General features: G+C 44.7%; 2 protein-coding genes across 2 annotated transcripts in view; both read right to left on the reverse strand.

The window, feature by feature from the left end:
- Window positions 1–318: 318 nt before the first annotated feature.
- On the reverse strand, window positions 319–9,184 carry LOC135259463 (cytochrome P450 4B1-like). Its single transcript, XM_064343935.1, has 12 exons — window positions 8,863–9,184; window positions 7,785–7,929; window positions 7,623–7,667; window positions 6,472–6,599; window positions 6,124–6,248; window positions 5,641–5,795; window positions 5,138–5,244; window positions 4,351–4,541; window positions 3,780–3,913; window positions 1,674–1,738; window positions 1,393–1,475; window positions 319–842 (listed from the first exon to the last, which is right to left on the reverse strand). Exons 1-12 carry the CDS (start codon window positions 9,058–9,060, stop codon window positions 665–667), a joined length of 1,554 nt encoding a protein of 517 aa, XP_064200005.1. The 5' UTR covers window positions 9,061–9,184; the 3' UTR covers window positions 319–664.
- A 502-nt stretch (window positions 9,185–9,686) lies between these two features.
- The window catches only part of ppp1r8b (protein phosphatase 1, regulatory subunit 8b), a 9,382-nt gene continuing 6,721 nt past the window's right edge, over window positions 9,687–12,347 (reverse strand). Inside the window, exon 7 of the mRNA XM_064307842.1 lies at window positions 9,687–12,144. Within this exon, the coding sequence (XP_064163912.1) occupies window positions 11,797–12,144 (348 nt within the window). The 3' untranslated portion in view covers window positions 9,687–11,796. The remainder of the gene's footprint in view (window positions 12,145–12,347) is intronic.

A 12,347-nucleotide genomic window follows, 5' to 3' on the forward strand; every position in this document is an offset into this window, starting at 1 on the left:
CGATAAAGATTCTAAGACAACTCGGCAGTTTCTCTGGTTTAACGGGTTATTTTCCAGCCCGAAACGGTGCGATGGTATTAGTAAACGGCTACACGTGTCATCTAACTTGCGAGTAGTTGGCTATCTCCCTGAATATGAATTAAATGTTTTTAACAGAAAATAATTATAAATGTGATTTTATCCACGGAAATGGCTATACAAAAATGCTGGCTAATCACTAAACCAAGCTTGCAAAACGTGCAAACTCAACTGTGAAACTATACAAGACTACTAATATAACTTAGAAGAATCAGAGAAAAGAATAAAGAAGAAAGAAAAAAGGTTTTAACAGTTTTAATTGGATCGCTGATAGCAGCTAGCTACAAACAGGTTTCGCAGTTCACTTCACCATCTGTACCGCATGTGTGAATAAATGGCGTGGTTTCGCGACAATTTAAAGGAGCAGCACTAAGCACACCCATACCGTCAAAATGGCCAATAGGAAAGCAGTGCATTTTTTGATGACCAATGACAAAATTACAGAAAACTATGGACGCTAAAAAAGCTATAACGGTGAGTTTTCATTGGATGGGCAGATGATTCCTCTGGGTGGGCAAGGCTTATCTCTGGGTGGGCAATGCCCACCCCAGCCCACCCGTAGACACGCCCCTGCAGGCTACTGAAGTCAAGGTTCGAGTTCCACGCGTTTGATTTTCAGATGGATTCCGTTGAGAGAGCGAAGGACCAGGCGTGGGATTAATTTTGGGGTTCTTTTGGGATCTTTCGCCAGCTGGAACCGTCGGAGTATTAGTGCTGTTGCTACTTTCATCTCATTCATGGCGAAGTTTTGGCCGATACAGTTCCTGTTTTGCAGAGGGAGAAAAGAACAAATGCATGGAACCATATTTTAGAAATCGCATTTTCCGAAGAAACCAAATATTTCCCAGATTGGTTTTACAGTGATAGGTGATGGCCCTTTGGTTGCCCCAGAATGAGCTATCAAAGTGAATTTAATCTTGTCCCAAATTATTGGCGACTTTTTAATTACACCCATGACCCTAGGAGTTCCAGAATGGCGACAGATTTCCATTCAGGTCTTTGACCTGCTTTAGTTCAGAACCCCAATCTCCAGATCCAGATTCCCTGGCTGGACAAACCCTCTTTAACCATGGGGACTTATTCAAGGTAAGGACACAACTGAAGAATTTTGGGAATTTTTAAGAGGATTGTTGCGTGGTGAGGAAGTGAAACCCTGATGCAAATCCTCCAGAGTAAACAGTCGGGTGGCAGTTTGACAGGAGACAGTCGGGCCAGTGGCAAAGGCCTCCCAAACTCCCGTGTGATCTTAAACTCGAGAGCTGTACTCTGACACCAAACCCGTTACGGAGCTGGAGAACTTTATCCGGAACAAACCTGGGTCCTGCAGAGAAGGGCACGAAGGCGTGGGGCGACCTCTTTGCGCAGTTTTCCGGCAGAAACCGCAAAGGATCAAACACCTTGAGGGACAGAGACAGATCGGTAAATAAATGCAGGTTATATTAAGCGGTAAAAGCTGTGGATGTGGGTGACCAGCTCCTGGTGGCCCTTATCCAGTAATGCAGAACTGTTTAACATGGGTTTGGGCTTTCAGTCATGCTGATGTAGCTGCCTGTGGGTGTGCAGTGAGTCGGTAGCTGGTGCGGCTGCAGACGTACTTCCGGGTTCTCCCACACTGTGGAATTCCTGTGAATGCCGTAAACGCTCGCCCCGACCAGAGAACCTGCAAGGTGTGAGAACGGGTCCAATCAAACGACAGCACCTGTCCCATGTGACTGATTTATCCTCACATTAACACAGTAGCATTCACACATTATTAGTTAAATTGTCCTGTTGATTAAATTCCGTTAAATTGTGTCTATATATAGTGCTCTTTTTAGAGACACTGTCACCCGACACAGGAACACAGGAAAATGGGCGACTGTTGACACTGGGATGGGCTCCTCTGTAGTCGGCAGACTTCTGAGGATTCTTCCCACTGATTTTTTGTTTTTTGTTTTTTGAGGGGATAAGGCTGAAGACTGAGGAGGAGACTTCTTTGATTGTAAACACAGGACCACAGCAAGGCTAAAAAACCCTGCATGCCTTTAAGCAGCTCACTCCAGGCGTGTTGTGATGTTACGTCCCACGTGTGTGTGTGTGTCTCTCTCTCATTCTCTTTCTCTCTGTCTTTGTTCTGTCTGTCATTCTCTGCAGGACCCCATTCCCATTTGTCTCATCTGCCGTCAATCATCATACCATCCTTGTCCTGCCTCCACCAATCAGAGGGCTCCACACCACCCCGGCTCCTCCAATCAGTGGACAGCTTCACTTTTTAAAAACCTGGGCTTCCCATTTTGGGTGCTCTCATTTTGTTAGTCTGTCATGAGCTTTTGCCGTACGTTTGATTGTTGCTGGTGTTTAGTCTTTGTATTGTACCGTTCCCTAGTGTGTTGACCATTATGTATCTGGTTACCCTCTGTTTGTCTGTCCTGTTGTATTCCGTGTGGCCACGCCAAGGCCTTGGGACTGGGTGAGACAGGTGCCTCTATACACTAGCACAAGTAGTTTTGGGTACTTGTAAGGACACCTCAGGTTAGGAGTGGTTGCCACCTGCTGTTTCTGTTTGTTAGCTAGAGTAGGAAGTCAGGCTTTTGTTTTGTAAATATACTAGTTAGATAGCCTTGTCCTACTTTTGATTTTCAGACAGCTTTGTTTGGTTTTGTTGTTTTCTTTTCTTCAGCAACACTTGGGCTCCTTGACCTCGATGGTGTGTCTTGTGCCTCGTTTTTTGTCTCTCGTAAATATTGTACATAGCCGCTTGTATTTTCACTTTTCCACTTTAATCACAGTAAACACTTTTCACTTGGCAGTCCGTTTCAGTCATTATTATTATCACCACAACTGCTCATCTTTACATCACCCAGTCTATATATATATATATATATATATATAATTATGTTAGTCACCCTATGTACCTTTGGGTTCGTAACGTGATTATATCACAACTAAGGGGTGTTGTTTGGCACCGACGCGCTACAGAGGTGGAATTTATGTATAACCGTAATGTATGAGTTCACTTCAGCGTTTCTGCCGAAAATTTATGTTCATAAAACTTTATTTAAAGGCTTTATTTTAATAACCCACCCTTCTGTCTGTAAGGTAACGTTCATGAACCCAGGCTGAGGGAATATGGAGCTGCTCATGACCAACGGATTTCTGTCCCCCACCCCCACCCCCACCCCCCCCGTTGACCTCGTGCTCCTGCCACAAAATGAAATTGGACTGTTATTTGCTTTTCTTTTTTTTTTTAGTGAGGCAATAAATGACAGCTGAAGACTGAGCCACTGTCAATGTTTAAACCCATCTTCTGACTGCAAGGCAAAGGTTACTCTGACCTGCTTTTTCATATGGCAGTGTCACTGTGATGTGAGCAGCTCCGTGGAGCCCGCACACTGAAACTCAACATACACCTTCATTCCAGTTTCACCTGGCGAACATCCACTGCTGAACATCAGCTGTTGAATAAAAGAGCATATGGAGCTTCAGTGTTTTCGGGTTTTACCAAAATTGTTTGTGTTGGGCTCACTCAGCCGAGCACCTGAGCGCGTGCGTGTACAGGAAACTCATCACCGTTACCCACACCAGGACAACTGCGATGATCGTTACCCACACCAGGACAACTGCGATGACCACTGGAATCTCAAAACACGGGCGTTTGGTTGTTTCTCTTGTCGACTCTGCGGAAAAACGAGCGAATGATAAAATCCGGCTTTGTTCCGTACCTTCCGGAACGCTTCTGCCGTCGAAGAAGGTCATGGGCTTGGTCAGCTTTCGGGAATGCCCAGGAACAGGGGGGTAGAGCCGAAGGCACTCCTTTATGCACATGGTTGTGTACGGGATTTTACTCAGATCCTCCCTGAAACCATGCAGACACATTACAGGCATTTAGCAGACGCTCTTATCCAGAGCGACTTACACAACTTTTTACACAGCATTTACAGTGCGTCCATTTATACAGCTGTATATATACTGAAGCAATGCAGGTTTTAAGTACCTTGCTCAAAGCAGAGTTCAACCTGGGAACTGAACCTGTGACCTTGTGTTCTGTAGGAAGAGCTGGGTGTATGTTTGTGTTCCGGTGGAAGAGCTTGGTGTACTTTTGTGTTCTATTTGTAGGGCTCAATGTGTGTTCTGGTTGTAGAGCTCGGTGTGTATTTGTGTTCTGGTGGAAGAGCTCGGTGTGTGTTTGTGTTCTGGTGGAAGAGCTCGGTGTGTGTTTGTGTTCTGGTTGTAGAGCTCGGTGTGTGTTTGTGTTCTGGTGGAAGAGCTGGGTGTGGGTTTGTGTTCCGGTACCAGTCCATGGTGTCCTTTCCCTCCAGGACCTGCAGCACCTCCTCTCGCGCCCTCTGCTGGTGCTCCGGGTTGCAGGCCAGGCTGTAGAGGATCCAGGAGATCCCGCTGGCCGTCGTGTCGTGCCCCTCGAACATGAAGGTGTCCACCTCGGCACGGATCGCCTCGTCCGACAGGCCCTGCTGCTGCTCGTCCTGGGACGGGGGGGGAAAGATGAGGTCACTCTGTGCCCCTCCCACTACACACACAAACACACACTCACACACTCACACACACACACACAGACAAACGCGCACACACATGCGTGCATGTACACCTCACACATACACATGCGTGCTCTCTCTCTAACACACACACACACACATACACACACACACTCTAACACACGCTCTCACACTCTCACACACACACTTCCATTCTGTTCCCAGCACTGAAATGACTGAAATGCAGTATGATGAAGATGTAGCAGATTATTTCAGTGTTGTTAACATTGTGAAGTTTTAATGCACTTTTGTATTATCTTATATTTCTCTAAATAGAATGGTGATAAGATGGAACAGGTAACTCAGGAACAGATATATGAGCAGAGGTGCAGAGGGGTTAATATATTAGCACAGGTACAGGTATACTGGCACAGGTGCAGAGGGGTAAATACATTAGCACAGGTATAGGTATATTGGCACAGGTGCAGAGGGGTAAATACATTAGCACAGGTATAGGTATATTGGCACAGGTACATTAGCACAGGTATAGGTATATTGGCGCAGGTACATTAGCACAGGTAGCATACTCTTGCACACAGCAAAATATCGAGAAAGTCCAGGTTTCTCTTCTTTTGTATTCTCCCCAGTTCCTTCTCATTCTTCAAAGCTTCTTTCCTTTTTCGCACAACCTCCTCTGCAAGGAGACACATCAGAGGGAAGAGCTCAGTATGCACCCCCCCATTTGAGAGGTTCATATTGGAGTCCAGCTCTGATACAGGACTGGGTCATTTGCTCTGATACAGGACTGAGGTAATTTGCTCTGATACAGGACTGGGTATTGCCTGAAGGAGGTATTTGCTCTAGATACAGGACTGGGTTATTGAGACTTCTCGATACAGGACTGGGTATTTGCTCTGATACAGGACTGGGTCATTTTGCAAATGATACAGGACTGGGTTATTTTGCTCTGCGATACAGGACTGGGTTATTCCTGGTATGAATGGGCCTTTGAAGGCAGAGATCATGGCTGCTGGTATGAGAGGTGCAGTGTTCCAGACAGGTGTGCTGTGCGGAAGCTGGTTCAGCTCACCTGTGTGCTGATGAGCGATCCTGCAGGCTTTCCGAAACCTGTATCCATGAGGGCTGAGGTTGAAAATGGTCTCGCTGTGGTAGGGAAACGTGCGGAACCTGAGGTTTATCAGGTAGCTCAGCTCATAGACTGCCTGGATGTATGAGTTGGTCCCACTGAGAATATGGAGGGGGGGGGGGGGGGGGGGGTGATGAGGAGATTTTCAGTAACCATGCCAACGACTACATTACCCATGATTTTTTTATTTACGTATGTGCCACCGTCCCTGATGATGCAGAAAAATATGCGGATGAGGATAAAAAATTCGAACAACTTGAATATTATTTCTAATGCTGCTACTGATATCATCTCTCTGGCTGGTGTGTGTCACAGGAAGAACCCTACAGTGAATGAGGGATATTTATATTCCCGTTTAAGGTGTGTTTTTAAGCTCGGAGATGCTGAGAGAAGGTGAATGGAAAGGGGACGTGCGGTGTGACTCACCTCTCTATCTGGCAGTTGGTCTCGCAGCTGAATGCACACTTCATAATGCTGTCCAGCGTCATCAGGCTCACGTGCTCAAAAAGCTCAAACGACTCGTCTTTGTTGGCGTAGGCTTCCCATTTGTCCTGAGCAAGAGGAAGGAGAGACGTTAGCTTCACAGAGAAAGTCCCCATCTCTCAAAGCACCTTATTGTCAGTTTGTTATTTGTTAATCTCAGCCAACAACAAAATGGCCCCCATTTTTTAAAAGGGTTTGGCAAGGAAATCATCAGGGATGTTTGCTGCTTGTGTGAATGATTGATTTCTGAAATTAAACTGAGTCAAAGTTTAGTTCGGCTCGTGTGTTCACCAGCATGATTTTAGTACTGTCAGCCATTATTTTCACGTAGGGCTTGAGGACATCATAGTGGAACCCTGGTGTCAGGAGTCTTCTGTGTCTGAACCATTTCTTCCCCTGAGACACGAGCAGGCCATCTCCTGTAGAAAAAGGAAAATACGAGAAGAACGCAAGAATACATAATGAGGAGAACAGGCCATTCAGCCCATCTAGAGCATAAGAACACAAGAATACATAAGGAGGAGAACAGGCCATTCAGCCCATTTAAAGCATAAGAATACATAATGAGGAGAACAGGCCATTCAGCCCATCTAGAACATAAGATATTCCAAAGATTTAAACTGCAATATTATATAGGGGCCCTAAAGGTGAAAGACCATGTTGTATTTTTTTAATACAAATTTATTGATTGGACCGTTGCATACATTTTCTGAATTCCTTTTCACCAGTCAATCAGCCTAGACTCTCAAACAATGGTGCTGTTTTAAGACTCTCAAATAAGATTTGTTCCTTCACAAGACAGGCCTACATAGACATACCTTTAAGGTTTGATTTTACTTCCCACAGTATTACCCATGATATATATGCATGATATGTTCTTATGCAATTATTGTATCACATGCACTGCAGATGCAAATTAGCGTGATGCTAACTGGTGCAATTTTAACTGTGCATGGTCCCTGCTAAATTAACAACAATATAAAGTAAACTAACTAAAGAACATAAGAATACTTAATGGGGAGAACAGGGCAGTACCGCATCAAGCCTTTTCAGCTGTCATACTAATAATGTGGAATCAGCTTCATATTTTGGTGCTTATGCAAAAACATAATAAAATACAATCAATAAATCTATATATTTTTAAATATACAGCATTGTCCTTTAGGGTCCCTGAATGATATTGTAGTATTTATCTGTGTAATATTTCAAAATGTAATTAATTTTCTGGTGATAATGTGTTTTTCCATTTTAACAGTTTAAATCAGTCCAAATGAAGAATAAATATGAAGGTCATTTGTACACATAGCACACAATATGAAGTAATAAGGGTTATAATGAACTTAGAGCTTGCTTCATTGTGTTACTATTCGTGTGTGTGGGAGAGAGACAGAGACAGTGTGTGTGTGTGTGTATATAAAACATTTTAGATAGAATAATCTTACCAATCCATGGAATAAGGAATTTATATGCAATGTCATCTTTGGGCTCTGTTATGAGATAAAATATGAGAAAAATGAAAAAATTTCCCCCATGAAATCCAAGGCTGAAATAAGAGATATTTTGAAGAGCAATCACGCAGAAATGACAGGGCAGCCGACTCTCACCTGTTGAGGTCAGGAGTGTCTTCACATATTCCGGGTGATGGATATTCAAGAAGGAAACAAACGGCCCAAACCATAGCGGAAACGCCAGAGGATACGACTCTCCCCATTGCAGAAGTTTATCCAAATCCGTCCCATCTTGATGAAACTGAGAAGGACATTTAGACGAATGTGAGTTGATATTTAAAACATCGGCCGGGTTTATTTACGTATTCTAATTTCATACGATCCATCAGTCAACATTGTAAGTGTGGACTTTGTGACATCTGACTGCTCAGAAGAAACGGTTCGTAACAATCGTAGCCCAACCAAACGTATAATAGTCCGGTTGAACAGAATGGAGCCTACTACTTTTCTAATCTTTATTGCTGGACATATATACAAGTCACGCAGTGATTCTGGTCTTGGGGGAAAAAGAAAACGCTGCGAAGCAATAGAGGCGTTGTTTTGTGCAAGTTTGTTCCATTGCTAAAAATTCAGTCGTTGTCACACAGTTTAAGCGTCCATTTCTGTTGCACGTTTGCATTTTTAAAATTACAATTATTCAGCACAGGTTAACCTGAAATCTCGCCGCTTACAACATTGTTTCGCCACATTGTCGAATGACGGAGGGACGACTTGGTATCCATAACATCCCAACAGTCTTCCTGATCCCGGTAAACATCACTACTATTTTTTATTTTTGATGTATACTTTACGTATTGCAGACAGCTGCAGATATCTTGTTGACGTGTTTTTTTCCGGATTTCAAACGTTTTAAAAACATTTTCTTACGGATAAAGTACAATTGTGACCTGTCCTGGATCTATATAGCCTACTCCACAGCTTGAAAAGTTGTGGCGTCGAGGTGGTCAAAAAGTTGCCACCGCAACATCACAGCAAAGTTATCAAAAAAAAAAAACTTTACTAACGGTTCGCGCTAGAATATTGTTTTCTCTCAGTACGCTAGTAGCATTTCTAATTAAAATATAAATCACGTATTAGCGCTACGCGAATAATTAACAGTCGTTTAGTGACTTCGCGAATGCGCGAGTTGGTGGCATACCTATGGCCAATCAAACAGCAGAATAAAATAGTTTACCTCGTGGACGTGTCCGTAGAGCCAGTGCACAGGTGGTCCCGGAAAAGACCGAAGAACCTGCATCCATTTGTGTCTTTCGACATATAGCTTTGTGATTTTCAGCACCACAAGGACTAAACAGAAAACGAACGCTAAATGGTAAACGCGTCCTAAATTCAAGGAAAACTGCGCATTCCTAAACGATTCAACCAGCTGCATCGCGAAATGAAATTCTGATTCAAAACAAAAACTGGACCGTACGAGGTGACCTAGACAACCACGAAGCGACGATAACGTAGCACAACAGCAACAGATTCCGCGGTCGTACAAAGTACAGGACTTGACTGCAGAACATGGGAGAGGCGGGGTTGGATGTTGATGGGTGGGGTTTGACAGCTAATCCCGCCCATCGACGCTTATAATAGGTAAAGAGCAATTCCGCCTCTCGAATAATCATCTGCAAGTCATTTTTTCCAGGACTGGGACCATAACGCGTAGATAGGAGTCTGGAGCGCGTAGGAGGGGCCAGTCAGTGAAGCCGAGTCTCTACTGCGCATGCTTGAGGGCAAAAGCGCTTGATGTCCATTGAATTCAATGTGATTTAACCACCAAAGAAAACCGCATCGGTCAATTTTTTTGCGATCATAAAATTCATTATTTGCACCAGTTTCTGAAACAATGGTTGTTTCGGTCCAGCAGTATTGGGAAAACATTTAGTAAAATGTACATATTTCATTACATAATGGACATTTTCCAATCTGTGCATTAAGTAACCACTATCAACAAACTTTGGTGTACAGCCAACATCAGTGTCGTCACCATTCAAAAGAAGAAGCAGGACCAAGTTTACTTTGTGACAAAAATTAGTTAATGTATTGGTTTTTATTTTTCCAAGAGGTGCAGTTTACAAATTAAAAGTTGTGTCTGATGTCCAAGAAGGACAGTTAAGGGTCATTTGAACACAAATTTAAACATGACTGTACAAAACTAGTAGAAATTGCTTTCCATTATTCACAAGTTTAAAACGATCACACGCTGGTACTTCACAGAATAGAATGATCACCCTGCAAATGGTGTGGGGATTACATGCTATAAATTGTGTATGTGTGTATACATATATATACACACCACATGGCCAAAAGTATATGAACACCTGGCATCTCATGCAAAATGATGGGCATTAATATGGATTTGGTCCACCCTTTGCTGCTATAACAACCCCCCACTCTTCTGGGAAGGCTTTATATTAGATGTTGGAGCATTGCTGCATTGGAGATTTGCTTCCATTTACCCAGAAGAGCATTAGTGAGGTCGGGCACTGGTTGGGCGATTAGGCCTGGCTCAGTCGACTTCCCAGTTAAAGCAGAACGGTGTTGGATGTGGCTCAGGTCAGGGCTCGGTGTGCATGGCAGTCAGGTTCTCCCAGACCGTTCTCAAAAAAACCCATTTGTGCATGGAGCTCGGTGTGTGCCTGGGGGTATTAACATAAGGGCCTTCCCCAAACTGTTGGGGAAGCACAGAATCATACAGAATGGGACTGTATGCTGTAGGATTAAGATTTGCCTTCTCTGGAACCAAGCCCTAACAGCGAAAAACAGCCCCAAATACTTTTGGTCATATAGTATGCATGTACGTGTGCGTATATATATATATATATATATATATATATATATATATACACTGGCATCTACTGGACGGGACCTGTAAAAACCCTCATTTTAACCTCCAATGCAACACATTTCATTTGCACCGAGGTGTAAGAGCAGACGCAGGACGCTGTGGAGAGAGAGCCCTGAAGTCTGAACAGCACCAGGCAGGTGAGTTCTGGATTAATGGATTGTTCCGTGACCCTGGCTGAGCTCCTGTGGGCCAGCAGCAGTCTACAGCGGGCATGCCTGCTTGGCTCCAGAACCCTGAACTTGGACTTGTGCCTCATTTACGCTCCCTGGCCTTTCCCCTGCCAGACAGGCCTTCCAAAAACCTCCGGAAAATGTGGTGTCAGCACGACGTTCAGTTAACAATTTCCATTACACTGCCCGCACGCACGCACGCACGCACGCACACTGCTGTAAGTACCGAGAGTTTCCACACTCCACCTCTCACACACAGACAGACAAACACACAGAAAGAAAGAAACACACACACACACACACACACAAAACTCTGGCACCAGGTCTTCCAAATGTGTTTCAAACATTTTAAAGTAAACCTCGACCGTTTCTGGGAAGCCAAGTCCGGACTAACGGCCCGGGGGTCCACCCCCTCACGCTTGGAAAGCGCCGTTAAGCAGGAAAAAATAAAAAGAAATCTAACAGAGGAGTCAGAAACATGAATTTGCAAGTTCGAATCCACTCGTGTCACAGCTACGATGGCTGAAAAAAGTTTGACTGGTGTGCCTTCAGAACGCAAGGACGGGTTCTGTTGCCTTGACAACACCGAAAAGCGTTTGGTCTCTGAGTCAACATGTCTGCTTGGGGAAGACACAACAGATCCACTGTTCCCAAAGTCCCCCCCCCTTAATGAAAAAAAGCAATATTTTACACATTTATACAAAAAATATATAAAATGAGAATACAGTGGTACAGGTGAACTGTCGTCCGTTATGGTCACATGGTCACTTATGACCACACCCCTCATACGTTGCTATGACGAGTGAGCAAATGAAAGCGCGTGTAACAAACGACCTGCTGTGTGACTGAGCGTCGCCGGTGCACGCTAGAATCCGATTCGCTCACACGCAAGACCGAGTTCACATGAGCAGAATGCACTGGTGAAAAAGATCCATGAGAGAACAAAAACAAAACGGTAGAATATAGAAAATAAAAATGGTAGATAACATTTCTCCCAAATATATTTTCAAAAATAAAAAAAAACGTGGACCCTTCCCTCAATAACCACACCCCCAACAGACGGTCAATCCCCTCCCTCCATACGCTCAGTTCAAGAGGGGCGGGGCTAAATGAGCAGGGAGGGGGTGGGCTTCTTGCCAGGCCACGCCTCCTTGGCGTACTTCTTCTTACGCGGCTCGTTGAGCGCCTCAGAGACGTAAGTGGGGGCGGGTTTAAGGGTGACGGGCGGCTGGGCGGCGGTGGGCGAGAGGTCCACTTCGGGGGCTGGGTTTGGGAAGGGGAGGGGCAGGCCCCCCATCATGGCTCCTGCCCCACCCTGGGCCCCCATGTGCGGGCCCTCATGGCTGGTGGGCGGGAGGTCGCCATAGAGACCCCCGCTGAAAGGGAAGCTCTGCAATCTCCGCCCTGCCGAGTCCTCCAGGCCCAGTGCATTTTGGCCCTCCAGCTTCTTCTTCTGTGGCGAGTGGAGGAAGTGACCAGGAACATGGCATTTACACCTCAGGGATCTCAAACTCAAATCCTGGAGTGTCTACTGTTGCTTTAAATCACTTATAGGGCTGTGGACTCATATGCTGCTTAACTTTCAAGGACCTTATCAATGAATTAATCAAAGATTACATGAATTATGCTTGATCAGCTCAGTCAGTGGATGTAAGA

The sequence above is a fragment of the Anguilla rostrata genome, chromosome 1 (genome assembly GCF_018555375.3).
Source record: "Anguilla rostrata isolate EN2019 chromosome 1, ASM1855537v3, whole genome shotgun sequence".
In the NCBI taxonomy this organism is placed as follows: domain Eukaryota; kingdom Metazoa; phylum Chordata; class Actinopteri; order Anguilliformes; family Anguillidae; genus Anguilla; species Anguilla rostrata.